The 22,213-nt window shown below is 33.5% G+C and overlaps 5 protein-coding genes across 5 annotated transcripts; 1 reads left to right on the top strand and 4 right to left on the bottom strand.

Annotated features, from left to right (window-relative positions):
• Nucleotides 1-364: 364 nt before the first annotated feature.
• Nucleotides 365-1,428, bottom strand: LOC120140230 (major pollen allergen Ole e 10-like). The gene is made up of 4 exons (XM_039155240.1): nt 1,324-1,428; nt 780-1,181; nt 677-707; nt 365-589 (listed from the first exon to the last, which is right to left on the bottom strand). Exons 1-4 carry the CDS (start codon nt 1,373-1,375, stop codon nt 502-504), a joined length of 573 nt encoding a protein of 190 aa, XP_039011171.1. The 5' UTR covers nt 1,376-1,428; the 3' UTR covers nt 365-501.
• A 6,891-nt stretch (nt 1,429-8,319) lies between these two features.
• On the top strand, nt 8,320-11,475 carry LOC120140227 (beta-1,3-galactosyltransferase GALT1-like). Its single transcript, XM_039155238.1, has 8 exons — nt 8,320-8,529; nt 8,961-9,769; nt 9,847-10,082; nt 10,158-10,439; nt 10,532-10,660; nt 10,757-10,936; nt 11,025-11,132; nt 11,229-11,475. Exons 2-8 carry the CDS (start codon nt 9,001-9,003, stop codon nt 11,433-11,435), a joined length of 1,911 nt encoding a protein of 636 aa, XP_039011169.1. The 5' UTR covers nt 8,320-8,529; nt 8,961-9,000; the 3' UTR covers nt 11,436-11,475.
• A 331-nt stretch (nt 11,476-11,806) lies between these two features.
• On the bottom strand, nt 11,807-13,338 carry LOC120140222 (amino acid transporter AVT1I-like). The gene is made up of 3 exons (XM_039155234.1): nt 13,118-13,338; nt 12,425-13,035; nt 11,807-12,343 (listed from the first exon to the last, which is right to left on the bottom strand). Exons 1-3 carry the CDS (start codon nt 13,296-13,298, stop codon nt 11,828-11,830), a joined length of 1,308 nt encoding a protein of 435 aa, XP_039011165.1. The 5' UTR covers nt 13,299-13,338; the 3' UTR covers nt 11,807-11,827.
• A 1,524-nt stretch (nt 13,339-14,862) lies between these two features.
• LOC120140289 (structural maintenance of chromosomes protein 4-like) lies at nt 14,863-17,472 on the bottom strand. The gene is made up of 8 exons (XM_039155288.1): nt 17,299-17,472; nt 17,002-17,182; nt 16,456-16,598; nt 15,986-16,054; nt 15,561-15,716; nt 15,428-15,511; nt 15,134-15,342; nt 14,863-14,899 (listed from the first exon to the last, which is right to left on the bottom strand). Exons 1-8 carry the CDS (start codon nt 17,407-17,409, stop codon nt 14,863-14,865), a joined length of 990 nt encoding a protein of 329 aa, XP_039011219.1. The 5' UTR covers nt 17,410-17,472.
• A 2,963-nt stretch (nt 17,473-20,435) lies between these two features.
• LOC120140201 (gibberellin-regulated protein 4-like) lies at nt 20,436-21,433 on the bottom strand. The gene is made up of 4 exons (XM_039155216.1): nt 21,329-21,433; nt 21,177-21,218; nt 21,032-21,065; nt 20,436-20,825 (listed from the first exon to the last, which is right to left on the bottom strand). The coding sequence occupies exons 1-4, from the start codon at nt 21,389-21,391 to the stop codon at nt 20,644-20,646; spliced, it is 321 nt and encodes a 106-aa protein (XP_039011147.1). The 5' UTR covers nt 21,392-21,433; the 3' UTR covers nt 20,436-20,643.
• Nucleotides 21,434-22,213: the final 780 nt, after the last annotated feature.

Genomic DNA, 22,213 nt, shown 5'->3' with positions numbered 1-22,213 from the left:
TAGGCCCATATCTAAATACACCTTTGTTAGTCACATAAGCCGAGAGTGCTGCCAACTAAGAGCACTTTCGATAAGGCATGATTAGTTGAAAGTGCCTTCAGCCTAGATGACCGAAATATATATTTATCTCATAATATTGCCAACCAGTTAGCTAAGCTAAGGTTTGTATTTGGAATTGTTAATATAATTTGAAAATTAATTAAATCACCAATATCTTTAATCAAGAGAATGCTTAAGCCAAAAATGTTTTTTTAATATAAAAGAGGTCATAACTATAATTATTATACAAGTACAAAAGAGATTGTAATACTTTTTAAAAGATTAAATTATTAAAATTGATTTATTGGTAGAGTGGTCAAAGATATTCATATTGTCCTGTCTAACGTGAATTCGAACCTTGACGTTTTCCCTGAGTAACACAGACTTGATGGATTCTATTGGTAGTATCTAGGCAGCAGCAAATGAGGCATGCGATGGTGATGAAAATGGATTGCGTGGGATTCATTTTGGAGGCGGAGACAGTTGAAGGCACAGCACCAAAACATTTGAACCGTTTGCAATGGTAGTGTCTAAGATGGAAGAAGTTGTGCTGCAATTTTCACCATTGGCACTGCCTTACTTTAAACTTAATTAATTGGATGACAAAAGCAAACCAAAAAGTAGAGTGAAAGTTTACCTTGTGGATTCATACTGACATGTCCCTCTACCTGAAATCAATGTCCAAGGATGAGTAAAACCCCACATTCTATTTGTAACTTTAGCAAAGTGACAAGTCTTACTTGGATCAGTGCCGGTAGTAACCGCCGTTCCTCCAAAATTACAGCTGCTAGGAATCGGATTCTTCTGAAAATAGCTGTTAAACGCATAAGAAGCATGAGCACGAACGGTGTCCGGATTGTAACAGCTTCCACCAGGTTGAATTGCTCTACAGTCGGCTCCACCATGCCCACATGCATAGTCCAGTGCAACTTGTAATGCAGTCTCTGATGCACTTTGGCTAGCCACACACCAGCTGGCACCCGGAGTCATCATCGTTGTCGGAACTGTCACCGGTGACATGGTCACCGGAGACATCGAATGAGGGTTCAATACTGGACTGGATGGAGTAGGTACTGTTGTTAGTGGAGTTGTAATGTCCTTTTGGTCACTGGAAATCCCAACCTTCCTTGTATCACTTGGACCTTAATCAGGAATTAAAATTATAAATATTAAATCTCCTCCTTATTTTCTGGTAACTATAGACTTATAGCTAATCATATAATCAAATGAATTGAGGAAAAAAAGACAATAGTGGAAAAAACCAGCAGATGAAGAAGAAGTCACCTGGAAAGAAGAAGATGCAGTAGAAGAGGAATATGTTAGTGCTAATCTCCATGCTATGTATATTTCTCTATTTTTGGGACATAGAAAGCAAGGGCTGTAATAAACTCAGAGAATCATCAATGGTTCTATGAAAAAGAGAGATTTTTTTGGAATTTAGTTTTTGTTGAGTGATGACAGTAATGATGGCAGTGATGTGTGCATTTCTGCCTTTCACTTTTTCTTAAAAAGTAGGATTATAGTACTTAGAAAATTATGAACCACACGACTACATAATACATATATATATATATTTAGATTAAATTTAATTGCATAGTGGGTACTCAAAACTATGACTTCATTCTAAATTGATCTTTAAAGTTTATAACATTCTTTATCAGTATTCAAACTATGACCCAGTTTTAAATTAGTCTCTAAACTATATTCTATTAATTGCATAGAGAGCAACCCATGCTCACACGCCTATTCGACTTTCAAGAAATGGCACTGCGATTTTACTTCTCTTTTCCGCAGATGATTTAATTCTATATATCAAGGCTACTGAGGCTCAGATAGAGATAATGGATCTTATTCTATCGAAGTTTGGTAAATTCTCAGGATATCGGATTAGTAGAAAGAAATCTCAAATATTCTTCTCTCTCGACGTGCCACATGATTTGCGAGCCTCCATTGAGGCCAGTCTTGGGTTCAAATTGTGGATTCATTTGGGAAGTATCTTGGTGTTCCTGTCATTAATAAACATGCACGATGTTTAGATTATGACTTGGTCTTGGAAAAGATGAGGACTAAGCTCAATGGATGGTTTGCTCGCTCTCTTTCGTTAGCAGGACGTATTACCCCTATAAAGTCCGTTTTGGTCGTCATTCCTATCTATTTCATGCATTCATGCCAACTCCCTAAAAAGATTTGTAGTGACATTGAGTCTATTATTATTTGTCATTTCATTTGAGATTCGATGTTTAATGTTCGAAAAGTGCCCCTCGTCAAATGGGATTCCTTGTGTCAGCCCATTGATAGGGGAGGGCTTGGTTTCTTCAAAATCTATGAGCAAAATGTGGCTTTCATCATGAAAATTGGAAACACCTAGTTACTCGGCCTGATTCTCTTGGATCACTTTGCTCCATGAGAAATATAAAGTGATAGGGTTATGTCCCTTATCTATCAGACGTGCGAACTACTCCCCCTTGCAGCGCGCCCCTATTTCTGTGTGAGAAGATCTGCGACAAAACATAACTTGGTCAGTTGAAAATGGGTTAGGAGTACGTCTTTGGGATGATATATGGGTGCCGCAACTTGGCCCTTTGCGTCGCTATGCCCTTCGCTCTACAATCATAGATGAGAATGTTAGCATTACTGATCTTGTCACCTCAGAAGGATTATGGAACATTGAGGCTCTTGATTCATTGTTGACGCGCAATGCTCTACCTTACAACTTAGGCATTCGACCTCCAGTCAACATCGACATGGCTGATTCTTGCATGTGGAGATGGGGTCTGAAGTACTAATTTGGCTTACCACTCCCTAGTTGAACACAACTGGGATGTTCGATCTCCAGTTTGAGAGTCCTGGCATCTTCAAGTTCCGCGGCGCATATGACGCTTTCTTTGGACAACTTTCGTCAAAAACTCATGACGAATCTCGAATGAGTTAAACGTATTTTTGTGAGTCTTACCGATGATCCGTCTTGCATGAATTGCAATGCCCCGCAAGAGTCCACAATCCATGTGCTCCGAGATTGTCCTCAAGCTCATTCCCTATGGGATCGCATTGTTCCGTCGACTCGTGCGATTGAATTCTTTTCATCGGATATTGAGAGATGACTAAGTTCTAATATTCTTGATAACAGCATTGTGAGGGAGCTCTATGTTCCTTGGTGCCTACTTTTCTCTTCTCTCGCTTGGCAGATATGGAAAAAAAGCAACGACCAAGTTTTTACGGCTTCTTGTCGCCCTCAACGCTCGGTCTTTTCTCATAGTACTGCATGGGCGAAGCTCTTCTATGGCTGTAAAAAAGTTGTAGATCCCTTGCTTGAGAGAGTAATTGTGTCGTTTCAATGGCAAAGACCGCCCGTTGGCTGGTATTGCCTTAATGCAGATGGTGCTCTCTTCGGTGCTTCAAATTCTGTTTCTATTGGAGGTGCCATTGGGAACTCCGCTGGTAATTAGTTAGTTTCCACAGAACTGTAGTGTAACAACCCAACCCGGATACGAATCCGAGATATCACATTGACTATTCAAATTTTTTTAAAACTTATAGAAATAATGAAAATTCAAACTTTCGTAAAAAATAAAGTTAACCATTTACATAAGTATCATCAAAATATTACAAAACTGACCAGAGCATACGTAAATCACAATTTGTTTACATGCCAACACCTTTAATACAACAAAAGACATACTGTGTAATTTACTTATGATCTGATCTTCAAGTGTAGATATGTTGTTCTGCAGATCCTATGTCTGATCCTCTTGTTTCTCAATACCTACGTGTAAAAAAAAACTTACATGCTAAATAGACTTAGTGGGACATAAAAAAACATAATAATATATTTCCTATAAATATGAACATGTAATGTAATTATTCAAATAAAATCATAATTATCATATCACATATGATTTATTGTAAACAATAATAACATGATAGCACATAATAATGTAAACACTTTTTATATCTTTTATAGGCCCATGTACACTACTGAGGACTTAATGTATGTGAGTACATTGAGGTTGTCCACATATGCTATCATCACAACTCGTATAAGAATCCACTAAGTGGCATGTGAAATATGTCCCGAAAGACCTCGTGTATGTCCCAAAGGACCTATATATATGTCCCGAAAGACCTATGTAACCCTTGACTCTTGGCATGCCAACTATACCTATAACTCTTATATCACATAACATGGGCATTATCATTATGCTTTATATATTCATATAATCATTACTTCACCACATATTCATATACTCATGTCATTCATCTTATAATCATATATGTCTTATCTTTTGTCACATATCACATGTACATATAGCATGTTTCAAATCATATAAACATATATATCTTATGCATGTGTTTATAATTATCATAATATATATATATATATATATATATATATATACATATATATGCATGTTCATATCTATTGTACAATGAAAACCTACATAGGAAATAGACTTATCACAAGTCTGCTTTCCATTGAATTACACCTATAATATGCACTCACCTTAACCTCACTTAATTCCAAATCCACTTCTATGATTTTATCTCTTTGGATTGATCCTAACTCTGCAGTCGTTTCGGAACTTGCTTGTACTCGATATCTACACAATCATACATTTTATATACATATCAGCAATCTAAACATCATAATTCGATCCTAATAATCTTAAGCTAAAAGAAAGGCTTTATATAATTTTCTACTTGAGTAGTATCGATACCCTCCTCAACGGTATCAATATATCACTAGCTGTGGTATCGATACCAAGCCGAGGTATCGATATCCATTTTCGATTATGTAATCCTTATTTCAAAAATTATACCGATACTGACCTTATGGTATCAGTACCCTTGGTATCGATACTACCTTCTCAGGTATCGATGCTCCATGAATAACTTTATCAAATTCAGGCTTATGGTATCGATACTTATCAAATTCAGGCTTATGGTATCAATACTGTTCAACTAGTATCGACCCTAAACCAAAAATCACTATTTTACTATTAAAGTATCGGTATTGGATGAAGAAGTATCTATACTCATAACCAAACTTTCACTTTTTAAACCCGAAAATTTACCCATATCAGCTCAAATCCTTCATGTCTTATTCTCTTTCATACTCTTAACTCAAGTACACATACTCAAACTAATTTCTATTCATCTAACACATCTTTATCTTCAAAATCTCCTCCTATATCTTGAAATTAAGAATCCTACCAAATTTCCAACATGTTCTAATTTCAATTCTAACACTTCATACTTCTTAATTTAACTGACGACAAGTCAAATTTAGTTTCAAATTCTACTTATCAACTCTTTTCTAAGATTTCACTTATAAACCCCTTATCTTTAATCATTCCTAACTTCTTTGTCTTTTGATTTTAAGATTACTTAAACTTTCCTTAAGCTTAAGTATCATCTAAGGATCATAAACCAAACTTAAATTCAATTCAAAATCAACTAACAAGAAGACTCACCTTGTTATGGTAGCTCACGACTGAAGAGAAAGAAGAGTGAACAAGAGTTCTCTCAAAACTTTCTTTTTCCTTTAATTCTTCAACTCCACGTGTATATATCCTTACCACAATATATTTTTAATTCATCTCTAGATCAAATGACCATTTTGCCCTTTCATTCATCCTTTTTTCTATTTAGTCCTATATAAAATTTTCCATATAAGTCCTTGAATTGTTCAATTTATATACTTTAGTCAATAAATTTTGAAATTTTATAATTTAGTCACTAACCCGGTATTGAGGATGTTACATGTAGGCACCACAACACCTCTACAAACTGAACTTTGGGTTATGTTCATCGATTTGGAAGTTGCTTGGACTCATGGCTTCGAGTTGCTCTCTGTTCAATCTGACAGTTATGATGTGGTGAAGCTTGTAACTGATCCTCACTGTTCGACGAGTACCCATCCGTTGGTGCGTTCGATTCATCAGATACGCCACTGGCGAAGCCAACATGCATTAAGGGGTGTCAATTGACACCCCAAAAGTGTCTAAACTTTTATTTTAGCCCATATAAATTATATATATAATATAAAAAAAAAATGACACTCCTTTTAAAAATGTTTTGATACCCTTTAAAAAAAGAAATTGATCCTATATTTTAAAAAATATTTAACAATAAAAAAAATTAAAATTCAATTTTTATATAATTTCTAAATTTGACGTTTTAAAATATTTCTTCCAACTCCACCCTGAGATACGCCAACGATGTTGGATGACGAAGGTCATCTGAGTTCCCAGAAAAACTAATATGCTTGGTAACGGAATTGCTAAGCTTTGCTTGCCTTTGCCGAATGAGACTCTGATTATTTCTTCGCCTCCATCGTCCCTACAAAATATTCTTAACCGTGATGTGATGGATCCCCTTACAGTAAAATAACCACGGTTTAGTTCCATGGCTTAGGCCTTTAATTCAAAATAATGATAAAAGATCATTAAAATATATTTATTACATTTATTTTTTTAGACATATTAATTATAACATTAATTAAAATAATTGGGTTAATATGACATTTGTTACCTAAGTTTGGTTAACACAAATACAAATGATTGGGATAATATACCATTTATAGTCTAAATTTGGTTAACATTAATGTTATAATTATATTTCAATTAATTTTATAATTTAATAATAATATATCTTTATAAAATAAATATGAAAACTGTAATCAAATATGAAAAGTATAAACTCCAAGATTAAGAAAACCTATAATAATAAAATATCAATCTAAATAATTATTTTTACTATTCAAGTAGTAATATTCTTGGTATATTTCCTTATCATTCTTTTATCTCTTAAATATTTAGTTTTTATATATTACAAAAATAATAATTATCCATTAACATAGCCATTAAGTTTGCATAGGGAAAGTTTAATTTTTTAATCTAATTTATGAATATATAATTATTTTTTCTTTTGAAGATGATAAAGATCGACTTAATGTCCAACCTAATAAATACTTTTTAATAAATATATGTGTGTTTTGTCAAAAATAGTATGGATTAGATTAGCTTTTACCCCACCCCTAAAAAAGTTATATAAACTTATTACATATAATAATAAATCATTTCATAAATAAAAAAATTGGGCCAACCTAGAAAAAGGTTTTTTTTTTCTTCAAAAAACCCTATTTATTTTTATTTGTTTCTTATTTAAACGCATTCAGTTGAAGAATTAATGAAAATTTTACATAAATTTATTTTGATAAATATAAAATTAATTTTGTTTGTGTCTTTTGACTTTATTATAATGTTTTTCCCTTATAAACTTCTAATATTTTATATTAACACACACACACATATATATATATATTTGGGTCAAATAAGCATAAAGATAAGGTTGGCCTGGGAAATAAATAATGGAAAATAAAGAGGTCGAACAATAAAATTAAAAGAAGGCTTTTTTTTGACAATTTGTCTCTTAAAATATGCCAATAGGAAATATCAATTATATTAAATTAATATTATATTAAATGTAACATTAATTGCATTTTCTTTTATTTTTATTTCAATAAAAATGTCGTGTCAATGTGGATGTGGTTAAAATATTATGTGATCTGTTTTTATTCGTTTATAATTTTTTTATTTAATATAATATTATAATTAAAATTATTAATAAATATATTTTATTATTTTAATAATTAATATTTTTATTAAAATATTGTATTAATATTCAATACATAAAATAATATTATTTTTAATATTTATATTTTAAGGAGAAAATTTTAGAAAATAACTTTAGATAAATAATATGTAAGTTACACTATAGAAAATACAAAAATAAATTTATTAACTAAGAAAATAAATTATATTGATCAATATATTTTTGGTAATCTATAAACCGAAAATAAAAAAAATTATTCTGAAAATGTTTTACGAAAATATTAAATATTAAATTGGACATAGATATAAATACTAAATTTGAAAAATAGATACCAACAATTAATTAATATAGCGGGATAAAACATTAGATTCTTTAAATAAGATCGTAAATTTTAATCCAAATGTTTGAAAATAGAGTAAAATAAATTGGAATAGTCGTCTTTGTCTCTACCGCACTTAATCCGAAATATCCGATATATAAATCGCAAACAGATTATAAAAAAATGGAAAAATAGATATATATTTTAGAAGTCAAATAGTCAATAAAGCCAAAACCTTAAAGAAAGACTTCTGAACAGCAACAGCTTCATCTCAAATCCAACCGCCTCGTATTTTGACGTGAACTTCAAGTTCAAACCTTCAAAAGCTTCATTCAAACTACACAGAAACTTCATTTTCTTCTATTTTCCTTTTATTTCACACTCATATTTCTGGATTTCTCTTTGCTTTCCTCGAATCTTTCTCCCTATAGACTTTATCTTCTCTTCCCTTTATTTTTCATTGCACTCGTCAACTTTTCTCTTATTCTTTCTTTATACCAAACCACATCCCAAGGTTCTTTCAAAAAGAATACTAAAAAGATCCATCAACAATTCAGGTTTTTAGCTATATCTATATATATATATACACACACATATCAGTCTGTGTTTTCATTGATTCTTTGTTTGTTTACATGTATAGGATGTTTACTTGCTTGCTTAGGACTGCTTAGTTTCAGCTTTCTTTTTTTCTCGCTTCATCTTTGTTGTTAATGATATCTACATATATGTATCAATCTGGTTTGAAGTTTGATCATTTTTTCTCAGGCGGGTTCTTTTTAGTTTTGTTTGTATGTTATTCTTTCTGTGATGGCTGATGCATTGACCATTTCTTCCATGACCCATGTTGCTTCCTTTTTTGACTTTGTCCTGGTCTTGAATGATATTTTTGACTGGAATTGTGGCTTAAAATTTTATTTTGTTAATTAGATGATTTGTTTTTGTTTAATTCTATTTTCTTATGTGATTAAGAAGAAAAGAAACAGTGTTTTGATTAATTTTATTACATGGCAAGGTAGTTTCAGACAAAGATGAAGAAATGGTTGGGAAGTGTCTTAATGGGGTCTTTCATTGTGGTCTTGATATTAAGATATAATGTGATGATCAAGGTCCCTTTTGCAAATAACTCCCTTCGAAGTAGTATCAACATCAACGTGACCGATCCTCCTCTTAAATGGGTTCAACAACCTGCCGTTTCTCCGACTGTTCATAGTTCGGAATCCGTTAATCAAGTCGTTTTTGCAGACAAGTTGGTTTCGGGACTGTTCGTCGACAGGAACTTCTCTAATGAAGTTCAAAGTTCTTTGTTAACATGGAATGAGATGAAGCATATAGTTAACTATAGCAAAGGGCTATCAAATGCATTAGAGGCCGTTCGAGAAGCTCGGATTGCGTGGGAAAATCTTATGGATATTGTTGCAAAGAAGCAGCAAATCGAGGCGAATGAAAGTGCAGTTGATCATAAGGGGAAACAATGCCCCTACTTCTTAAGTAAAATGGATGATGCAGATTTTGGGGATAAAGGTTATAAGCTAAGAATCCCTTGTGGCCTAATTCAAGGTTCTGCAATCACTATCATTGGTATTCCAGATGGTCTTTCGGGAAGCTTCAGGATCGATTTAACAGCGGAATCAGTTCAGGAAAAGCCGGACCCTCCTATCGTTTTGCATTACAATGTGCGTCTCCAAGGTGATAAGGTTACTGAGGATCCTGTTATTGTTCAGAACACATGGACTGCTGCTCATGATTGGGGCGAGGAAGAGCGGTGCCCCTCTTCAACTGTAGGAAACAATAAGAAAGGTACTTCTCCAGCTCTATGACAAAGTTCTGAATCTTAGCTACATAGGTTTACTCTATTCTTTTTGCTTGATATGCAGAGGATGATTTGAAACAATGCAGTGAAAAGGTCGGGAAAATCGAAAACTGGAGGCCTGTAACCAATGAATCCTCAGGCATTTCTCTATGGTCATCTAGGGTTGAAAACAGAAATCGAAGCAGGCCTTACTTTCCATTCAAGTTAGGATATTTATCCGTCATGACACTTCGGGTGGGAGAAGAAGGATTTCATATGACCGTCGACGGAAAGCATATAACATCGTTCGCATACCGTGAAGTATTTTCTTAACACTTAATTTTCTATATTTTTACACCTTTAAGGTGCCATTTCCTAACTCTTCTAATCTTATAGGGTTTAGAACCATGGCTTGTGAATGAAGTAAAGATATTTGGTGATATAAAGTTAACATCTGTGTTAGCTAGTGGGTTACCTGCATCTGAGGACTTGAAGCATATCAATGATTTGGATGCTTTGAGAGCTGTTCCTCTCAAACCACACCATCCATTAGACCTATTTATCGGTGTCTTTTCAACGGCAAACAACTTTAAGCGGCGGATGGCCGTTAGAAGGACTTGGATGCAGTATCCTGCAGTAAAGTCTGCAACGGTCGCAGTCCGCTTTTTCGCCGGTCTAGTATGTTCCATTAATTTGATTATCAGTATATGAATATTGTCTTTAATAACACAAAATGTATACTTAAATTCCTTTTCCATATAACATTGCAGCACAAGAACCAGATAGTGAATGAGGAACTTTGGAGTGAGATAAAAACGTATGGAGACATTCAATTGATGCCTTTTGTAGATTACTATGGTCTTATAACATGGAAGACTGTAGCAATATGCATTTTTGGGGTAAGCTTTTGAGTCTTAAGTTTAAAAATGAAAACCCTGTTTTACTCATGGGATTTTACCTAGTTGGGTAAGCATTATTTTGTGTTTTTTTAACAGACAGAGGTGGTTTCGGCCAACTATGTGATGAAAACTGACGATGACGCCTTTGTTCGAGTCGACGAAGTGTTGGCTACTATACGCAAAGAAAATGTGAGGAATGGGCTACTTTATGGTCTCATAAACTATGATGCTCAGCCTCATAGGAATGCTGATAGTAAATGGTATATCAGTCCTGAGGTAATTTTTATCTGCAGAATCTTATTCGTTTTTTGTTATTCGGATTCGGGTGTGAGTCTAAACTGCTCTTGTGTTTGCTTATATGAAGGAATATCCTGAAAAGAAATACCCTCCCTGGGCACATGGCCCTGGTTATGTGGTCTCAAATGACATAGCTAAAGCTGTCTATACAAAGCACAAAGAAGGATCTTTACGAGTAAGTTTCTTCCCCCAAACTGATATGTATGTATGTATGTATGTATATATATATGTATGTACGTATGAGTTAATAAATGTTTATACGTGGAAACAGATGATTAAGCTGGAGGATGTAGCAATGGGGATATGGATAGCAGAGATGAAAAGGGAAGGATTGAGAGTGAATTACATGAATGAAAAGCGGGTTTACAATGAAGGGTGCAATGATGGTTTTGTTGTAGCTCATTACCAAAGCCCCAGAGAGATGCTTTGCCTATGGCACAAGTTGAAGGATGAGGATATTGCTAAATGCTGCAATTGATAAGAGATGCGAGTATCGGGTACAAATACATTTGATTTTTTTTTTTATAAGTTTTTCATGTATTTAAGTGTCCGAGGTTATATCGGACAGGAGATGCAAAAAACTTTAGGAAAATTAAGAGTAAAAATGAATATAGGTTAACTATAGGTTTTCTTCTGAAATTTTAGCTCAAACATGGATGCAAAAACCACAAGGGTTCGTCTAAGATGATCTTTTGAGGGGGAGAGATTGTATAGCACATTCATTAGATAACATTTCTTTTCTCAATATATATATTATGGTTTCGTATGATATAAAATATATAAAATAATAAAATAATTACATTACAAATTATATATATTAGTGATTGGGATCCAAAAATCTCATTGTTTTGGACTTTCAAAACTGTTAAGTTATAAATTGCCAATTATGTCTACAAGAGATGTGTACGTACCGAATATAACCACAATAACACCCATTACAATTATGAGGCTTAAAGCAACCATTTCACCATTGAATTTCTGATAACTCCCTGTAATCTTCAAGTAACATGCGCACGGGAGTATGACAGAAGCAGTGATGCTTAAAAATGCACCAACCAGGGACATGAGGGAACCGAAAAAGGGGACCACCAGAGCCACCAACATGGTGCTGATCACCACGGTTGTCCCAATCAAGTGGTGGAGGAATCGCTTGTTGCAGTGATATGAAAACCGGGCTTTCGTAGCATTGATGATCGGCGTGACCATCAATGCATATTTAGATATGGGGTTCACCAATGTGGTGTAAATTGCAATTCTTGAGCTTAGCTTGTTAGTCGGAAGGTTCAATGTTATCTGTGACTGAACATCTGATCCGAACATTAGGTACCCGAGAATTGCCATCGATGCATAACATACGGTGCAGAAGATAAAGCATACAACCATAACCTGTAAAAAAGGTACTCGTATAACTCTAGGTCCGAGTAACATATATCGCAACACAATCGAATACAGAAAGTGAGTACTTACATTGGAGAAGTGATGCCTTTTCTGCATTGAAGTGTAAAGGGTAGGGAAAACCGGATGTGCACAATAACAAAAGGCAAATAAGCTGACAGCAGTGGGGATTCCATCCCAATTCACCAACTTTCCCTTTTGTTGAAACCCGATTCCATCAACTGCACCAGTCCATAGAACTGAACCGATGATGGTTAAAGAAGCTAAAACCCCAGTTGCAGAGATGTAAGAAAGAAGGCTCAAGTTATTCAACCAGACAGTAGGCAGAATTATGAGGGCAACGATTATGATGAATCCTTGTTTCCCACCGATGGTTAGCCCTGCAAACTCGAAGTGCTCAACGCTCGGTAGCAGAGTCTGCAGGTTATCTCCTTGGAGAATGAGAAATCCGGTGGCGACCAAGTAGAGCTCGACATGCATCAAAACCGATACTATTAGTCTCCCTTTCTTGCCAAATGCTTGATAGCCGATGTCGGGATAAGTTTTGATGTTGGAATCGGAGACCATGCATCTTTGAATCAATAAAGCTGAGTAGAATGTTGCAGTGGCAATTGCAAAAAGAAGAATCAAGCTCATCCATCCTCCTGATGCCACTGCATATGGTGTTGATAATATCCCAACTCCTGCAAATAGATGATTGATTAGAAACAAATAATTGAAAGGAAAATTGAGATTAATCAATGAGAAATATGTGTGTGTATATACCTGATAAAGCATTGAGTCCATTGAAACAAGTCTTGGAAAAAGAGGAGGCTGCTCTGAAATTTACATCATCACCATGATTTGCAGGTGCCTCTAAATCCTGTAATTTGCTTTGATTTTGGTCAAGAAGAAAAGGGACGTTAAGATCAAGTGGTGATCCCCCATTGTTATGCTCACTTGCCATTGATTTGCAGATAATGAAAAGATATAACGAAATTAAAGAAACTGTAGAATTTGCATGGAAGAAAACTTAGTAGCGAAACAGAACTTATAAGCAACAATTTCCTCACAGCAGACCTAATTTTACCGGCCAATTAAACGCGCCTTTAATTTCCCACGTTTTTTAAACATGAGTCACTCTACAAGTAGGAATAATTGAGGTGGGAAACCATTTGTTTACAAGTAGGAATAATTGAGGTGGGAAACCATTTGTTTGTCTATATATATATATAATTGCAGACAAGTAGGGTTTGAATCACGAATAATTAGGGTTAATGTGGTTCAATTACGAAGATAATAAAATTATTTAGTTAATTATATGTCAACTACAGTTCTAATTGGTAATTAAATTATATTTTATTATAATTTTAGTATTTGAAATTATTTGGTAATTAAATTTATTTAATGAGTAAATATTTAGTTATCGAGAAATTTTAAGTTTTTTATGATCAAGTATTTGACTCGAAATATATTTATATAGATCGAGTTATATGATACATGAGATATCATGTATTTGTACTATTTATAGTTATAGTTAATTATTTATTTCTCTCATCTGTGGAGGTAGACAAGATTAAATCACATTACATCTCTTTTTTATTATACATGTCTTATTTTTATATTAATCTTAAATTAAAATATCAATAGTTATTTTATATTATGTCTCTGTCTCTAGAATTAAGAGTCTAAATAATTTAACAGATATGATTAATTATTATTTATTTTCATTTGTAAATAAAATTATACCAACCCAATTGTACCTAAAATGTAACATTTCTATCCGACTTGGATGTGTATTCGTATAAGAGAAATCACATTCGAACGATGAAATAAAAAGGGGACCAAATTAAAAAACTTTTTCAACTTTTATGCAGGGGCGGAATATCGTGAATTGTTTTTTAATTATTAATTAATATTAAAATATATTTTTTTACCCCGTCATCCCGTTAAATTGACGATGTGGCAACGTTATCAAAATGGTTAATTTATAGTTTTACCCCTAAATTACTACTAAAACAATGATTTTTTATCTAATTAATCCTAAATACTTTCTAATTTCCTTTTTTTCTGATCACCCTCAATACTTCCATTATATTTGAACCACCCATTTTGCTCCGGGAGAGTAGAATTTGCTGAAGATGTCGAGCATAATACTTTACGACGATATTTTTGTAGTTCATAAGCTTGACCTAGATGATAAAAAGTTAGTGATACTTCCTTCATCCTTCAACAGTTTACTCGTTTAGGGGTTTCCCCTTTTTTATTTGTAATATTTTGCAGGTATATTTATGTGCTGTCAACTTACCTTCGTTGTGAAAAGGTTATTTTTTTAGTTTTATATTGTGAGTTTTGACTATGAAATTTTGATTATTTTCTTGTTTTCCCAATTGACGTACCTGGTAATAGTCTAAATCGGATCATTACATTACATTATATTATTTGATCTCCTTGCGCTGTTATAGTTCTCTGATCTTCTTTGGGGTCTAACACTAAAAACAACACCTTTGGAGAATGGATCCAAAGAGTCACTAGTTCAAGTTCTGCATCTCCCCCAAGCGTGATCGTCTGCTCAGCTCAGTAAGAAGCAGATAACAGAGAAAAAAAAGGAGGGAAATGAAGGGAATTAATTGTATTAACAAGGGCCTCAGTTTTCGCGTGGTGTAAGGACAGACCTGATAATTTCCATGTTCATCTATTAACTATTAAAAGAAGAAACGATTCATGCATTTGTACAAAGCCACTGTTTTTTTCTTTGCCATAAGGAATATATAGGAATGGTAAAGGAAGAAAATAAAAAACCTTCTGCACTTTCTAGTTCTCTTGAACTGTAAACGCTTCTGCTCTATTTCTTTGAACATGCCATGCATCTTATCCTTCCCCTCAATGATTCGTTCTTTCTCCTCCTTTGAGTACTCCACAATCCCCTTTGTTAATTTCTTCACCATTTTCTCGCCCGTCTCTATTTGAACCTTTTGACGGTTGATCTCTACGCTGCTCTTGTCAATATCCTAACAAAGTTAGAAGCGTTACTTATCAATTACCAATGAATATAGAATGAAGGAATTTGTAAATTCTGAGTCATGCAGAACTTACAGATTCTATCTTTTCAACCTTAGACTTCTGTGTTTTCAACCTTTCACCGCCAGCATTTTCTAATTTATTCTGCAGATCCGAAGCCTAAAAGTGAATCAACCATATTACCAAGGTCTTTCTCAACAGCGATAACAGTTTCTCTAGACACGCTGTTGGCTCTAATAGATGTCCCCATCTTACCACCACGCCGCTTGCTTCCTCCACCACTCATGGTGCCAGGTCTTTCGATAAGGGCACCATCAAGCCACACTTCGAAACTCTTATTTCCACCATATGCTATAGGTGTTGCCTGAGTTGGAGAGAAAACAGTTCAGTTGCTACTCATGTAGAAATGAAAATTCACTGAAATAATATGTCAAGCCTCCTTATATAACAACCACATCAAAAGGTTTGCATTTTCCTACGAGCTTTAATGTCTGCTGCCATTACTTAAAATCTCATATGCCTCTCTAAACTCATCTAAATTCTGAAATTCTAGCAGATATTCAAATGTTATCATGTGGCACATGAAACAAATTATGTATGAATATGCTTAATCATGGAGAAATGGTTATGTACCTGATCAAGATCCTTCCCTACAATTGTGTTTCCCAGGGAAGCATAGAAAGCAAGTTTCATTCTTTCATCCTAAACATGACAATTCCCAGTTATTTAGATCCAGATGACCACATTATGGCAACCGCACAGCTTTATCCACTATATAGCATGTGAAATATTAATAAGTTCTACAGCTCCAGGTGACCACATTATGGCAACTGCACAGCTTTATCCACTATAAAACATCTGAAGATATTAAAAATTTTAACAGCACAAAGTTGGTAAATTTCCATCCAATGCATCTCTTGCCAGATTTCTTCCCAAATTGATTTAAATTATAGAGAGTATGCTCAACCGAATTGTATAAACGGTAACAAAAATTTAGCATGCATTTAGTTTCTAAGATCAGAATCAACAATCAGCAAGATCAGAAAGTTCTGTTCACTTAGGACGAGCATATTTATCACATTTTCTCAGAGAATGGCTCATACCAGAATCATGAATGTCGCAATACCAAGCGGTCCAAGCCGCTCCCTACGGAGTAGTTCAACACATGATTGTGCTGCAGCATTGGTTTCCACCACAATATAATCAAGTCCAACACATGCAGTTGAGATGGCAACATCATACTTTGCTGCAGGACAACATCAAAGTAAAGACCAAAGAATAAATTCATTGTAAATATCATAGGAAAATATGGGATAGAAAGTGATAATATTAGTCTTAAACACCATAGCATGCAACTAAATGACTAGAAAAGGAAGATCTGCAACAAAAAAAGTGCTTATCATTCTATGAATTTTAATCAAAATAAAATATACTAGGAGTAAAAAGAAGGAAAGAATGAAGGGAGAGCAGGATGAAAGTGGAGAGAGACACAGAAAGAATGATACATGTACATGCGCATTCAGGCAATTTAACAAATAAAGTCACAAAGAGTGCCACCAGACACCAGCTATTACTCCCACAATATGGAAAAGATGCAAGAGCTAATAGAAGATAATTTGAAAGAATGGAGAAAACTAACCATCAATAGCCCCCCATATCACCCATTCTGCCATATATTCCCTCAATTTGCTTGGATTCTTTAGCCTGCAAAATTGCTTTTAAAACTGATCTCTGGCTCTTCTCAGAACCGAGCACCGACTTTAGTTCAACAAACTTCCCTGTTGCTGCTTGTTCAAGAGGAATCAGTGTTTCTTGTTCTTTGATGCATTCCTGCAAAACGTTAGTTGTTCACAACATATTCCATGATGGAAAAAGAATTTGAAAAAGAAAATTAGCAATAAAGAAAATCTCTGTATCAACCAACCAATGGTCATGGAATCATGAACCTGTTCCAATTTGCGTGCTTCCAATGCTTCAAGCTTTTTCTTTTCCAGATCAATTTGCTTATCTTTAATGGCTGCAGTCATAGTTTCAGTTTTCCCCAATATGTTGTCCATCTCTTTTCGAGCATCCTTGAAAGCTGTATGAGCAGCTTCATGCTAAAAGAGTCAACATTCAAATTAAGCCATGTTTTCTATCTGTCTCTAACAAAGATACTCACACTAAACTCCCTAAGAATAGGAATGCAGGAAGCCAGGAACAAATGCAAAATGAGCTTTCCATGAATTGTTTAATTGCAAGTATGCAATTTCGTTGCTAACTCATTCATGAGCAAACAAGGTCTCTCAAACTATCCTGTCTGGTGGACATTTGTACAATTGCAGCAAATGAGATCAGACAGCAATCTTTAGCTGTCTATGGTAGAATAAGAAACTTTGAACAAATGAATTTCATGATAGTTGCTTATAAAAATCCATTTAACTTCTACAGGTAATACAGTACAATTGCATTATCAAGTTCCTAATTATTTAGGATAAAAACTATTCAACTAATCATTTCAATAAGCCAATCCTGAATGTTAAAGCTAACATAATCATCACATAGACTGCTGCCTAACCCCTTTCTAAGGAATATAATAATATCAATAGATGCGACTTCTTTACCATTTTTTTTTAAGATAAAAAATATTTTTATTCATATTTAACAGTCTTACAATCATTTGGATACTCAATAGATGTGATTTATTCATATCTCTCTGTATGTATTATAATTATAGGGGGGAAATTCACATTTAAGTGTTTGATCTTTAAGTTGAAACAAAACTTGATTTCAAGATTTTTTTTATCTCAAATATTCTCGTTAAATAATCAATATATTTTTTTAAACTTCTTAGGAGTTCCAATAATATTCAAATTATCAATATATACAATAATATTAACATGTTTTGATCTTGATGTATTTATAAAGACATGTGAGCAAGTTGGATCATCTTTATAAATATTCATCGAGATAGGTATACCACATACGCTCGAACTAATTTATTATATCTAAATATTTAAACAGACATTTGTGTACAAATTTCCAAGGAATTTCCAAATGATTATGCATTTTAAATCATTTAGCGATAAATTTCATTATATATGGATCCACAAGATCATTAAACACGTTCTAAAAAATTTTCATAACTGTCGAACTAATAAAATAATTGAATCCACCATAAATAGATTTAAAAGTTCTTCATACCTCAAATCGGATTTTAGATCTTACCAATAATTATATCTCACTTGCATTACATCTTTAGGTGTTTGGACTTTTGGTCCAAAATCTTCATGTTTTGGAAGTTGACTAATTGCACCTGGATAATGCCTTTCTATTTTGACCAATAATTTCTATATTTATACTCCTTGATAAAATTTATATTCGATAACCTTATTTTATTTCTTTATTTTTTATAGAAACATTATTTGTAAAATTGTATTACAGTAAATTTTGGATCTGTTTGGTATCTATATTTTTTTATGGAATCATTTATGAATCAAATCTTGTTCTTTGCACTGTGACTGATGCGCATAACAGAACTCCATTGCCTATAGTTCTATCTTCCAAGTGTTTTGGAGACAAGCATCATTCCTAAGGGTGTAAATTAATAAAGCATTTGGTGAATTGTTCGTGAACCATTCGTATAACGTTCGTTATGTTCATTTGTTAAGCTAAATAAACGAGTATGAACAAAAAGTTTTATGTTCATTTAATAAATCAACAAACATAAATAGAGGTGTGTTCGGTTCGTTTATGTTCACGAACAAACTCGTTTACTCGTTTATCGACTCATTCATTTATGTTCATGAACAAACTTGTTTACCCGGTTCTCCTTTTCGTTTTTTTTTACATTTAAAATATTGGTTAATGTGGGGACTAAATTGAACATATGGTAAAAGTTGAAATTTAAACTGTTAATTTTAAGGAGTTTAAACACTTGTAGCATAATTTTAGCATTTTTCTTTAACTTGGAAATGAAAGGCTAAAACTAAAAATTGAACATATAAATGAAAACGAACACTAAATGAATAAGTTCACGAACATATAAATGAACACATTCGTGAATATTAAACGAATATGTTCGTGAATAATAAATAAACGAATACGAACACTATCAATAATAAATAAACGAATACGAATATAATATTAAAAATTTAAACGAATATGAACCGAACACGAAAATAAGCTTATTCGTTCAAGCTAGTTATTTTGAACCCCTAATCATTCCTGAATGTTCAGAAAGGTGCAAAACAGGTGGATCTGAAACATCAATTGGCGTTTCTATGGTCATTGATTTGTTCTTCATGATTAAGTATTTGTGCCAAAAGATGGTTTGATTTTGCAGCCATCAATGCTACCGCATCTGATGTTTTAATAGAATATTAGCTGAACCTTATTCCGATATGTAATGGGATAAGAGGAGGTAGGATAGTAGGCTACCCTCAACGTCAGGTTGAGAGCAGCTTCCGTAGGAGACCTCCAAATTATGAAATGCCCTCTTTGAAACTCGATCCCACGACCCCAAAATTAAAAACCTTATGCTCTACCAACTGAGCTGGATGGTCATTTCATTAATGTTTTAATAGAATATTCAATACAATCACCCAAATCTGGTTGGTCCTAAATTCAAAATTGTAAGTGACCCACCAATCCATTGAATGCTGCAATCGGTCAGTTTGCATGTGCTTACACGTTCTTCGTTCTTTTTCTTTTTCCTTTCCTTTTCAAGATTAAAACTCAGAGCAAAAAAATGTTGGAAAAAAAATTGGTCATATAAAAGTGTATGGAAAATTATTTTTTCAAAAACAGTATTTGTTATAGTATACATTAGAAGTCATCTGGAATACATAATAATTTTTTAAAGTCGTCTAGATTGTAAGGTATCTTCTTCATACTTTATGCATACACAATGATAAAAATAGGTGGTAGCGACGTTTAAAAATTATCTTGTGATCCAAGCGACTTTCAATAAGTATTATTTTCATTAACTAGAGAAATTTTCCATTAAAGCTCAAATTATAATCTCAATTCAACTGATTAAACCAATCCAATGGAGAAAAGAAAGATAAATTTGGCAATTCCAAAAGAATGGGGGCAGATTGTAGATAAATAACAGCGTCTTGATTAATAAATAGAGCAAAGGTTAGCCACTCTCATTTAATAATGGGGTGACACAAAACCCAGATCCGAAAACTACATAAACCCACCAGTAACAACCAACCTCGTAAATATAAAGTTAGCATTACAGTGCAACAAATTTATGCTTAATCATAAAAATTAAGGTAATAATAAAATAAACTTGGTGTAGTAATTTAAGGGCATTTGGGGCCTCCTTCCTTGGTCTTCCAGTTGTTGTAACAAGGGCAAACTTGTTTGTTCCCATAATACCCTGGTGGCACACACAGGCAAGTCCTGCAGCATTTCTGACAGAAGAACATGCATGGTTTGTGGTACTGGGTCTGGCTACATCTCCTTGTGCACTCCGATGGGCATTCTGGTCATTTCATTCCACCAAAAAAAAAATACAGTGTTAGTCCCCATGAGATTGACCACGTTTCAACTTTCCACCGGGCTTTGAAAAAGCTTCAGATTTCACCAGTCATTGTCAGATTCTTCAAAGGAATTTAACAATGGACCATGTTCCAGATCACATCTTTTAATAAAGGAAAGCTTTGAAAGAGGAAATTTTGGTTTGCTTACGGTTAATCTTGAGACTTCCAGGGCCATAACGTTTCTGCAAATGGAAAATTTTAATTTCCAGAGAAACAAACATATCAGAATGTGATACAATAAAAACTTCTTTATTCTAAAAACAATAAGCCATTTTCAAAGCTTTAGCATTTACTTGATCATAATGGTGACCGCCATGTCCATGCGATGCCATAACCTACAATGAAGACAGAAAACCAAAGATCAGATTGCTGTAAACTGCCATTTGTTTCTGCAACTTCTCTTTCAAGTTTTCAAGGTAATGTGGGAAAAAGGAAAAGTACCCACCATAGTTTGAAGCATGGAGATGGCAATGAGAGCCAAGAGGAAAGCAGCAACAAGCTTAGCCATGGAGTTGTTTGGGAAAGGAAGAGGGGATTGGATGAAGAAGTTTGAAATGGTGTGGGGTATATATAGGAGAAAGTTTGAGATTTTGGGAAGGGAAATTTCCATAGTGTACTTTACTCTTACAAATTACATAGTTTTGATGACAACTATCCACTAAGGGTTAAATTATAGGGTAAAAAATAAAAAAAAAGTTCCCATGCTATAGGGCATTATTTTGTAGAGTTTCCTGATTATTAGAAATTATAAAATGATCCCTTAATTATAAGATGTTGCATAGTTGAGTCTCCTGACTATTAAAAGTTACAAAATGACTAATCATATATTCAAACCTATCATTTTTCGTTAAAAATTTGATGACAATCTGAATGGGTTGCTATCTTGTTAACTGGATATAATAAAATATGATCTCATAATCTCAAACGGCTATACAACTGAAACAGTTCTAAAATCAAATTTTATTATATCTCAGTTATTAAGTTAACGTCCATCTTAGACGACCACTAATTTTTTTAATGAAAAAGGATAAGTTTGGAACATATGCATAATCAAGTGATAATTTTATAACTTTTAATAGTCAGGAACTCAACAAAGTAGTGCCCTATAGTCAGGGATCATTTGTGTATTTTACCCAGAATTGTATTCTTCCTTGTAATATTATTTAAAAATTATTTAAAATATTCATTAAAATTAATTAAATTATTTTTTACAATAATAAAAATTTAAATATTATAATTAATTATAAAATCACCTCAATTTTTTCGGTGACTCGAGAATTGAAGGGTTCAATTGAAATTATTTAACTACATTTAATTTAATGAGATCAGA

The sequence above is a fragment of the Hibiscus syriacus genome, unplaced genomic scaffold (assembly GCF_006381635.1).
Source record: "Hibiscus syriacus cultivar Baekdansim isolate YM2019G1 unplaced genomic scaffold, ASM638163v2 tig00110783_pilon, whole genome shotgun sequence".
Taxonomy (NCBI): Eukaryota; Viridiplantae; Streptophyta; class Magnoliopsida; order Malvales; family Malvaceae; genus Hibiscus; species Hibiscus syriacus.
The sequence above is the reverse complement of the archived record's forward strand: the minus strand, read 5'-3'. Positions and strand labels throughout refer to the sequence as shown.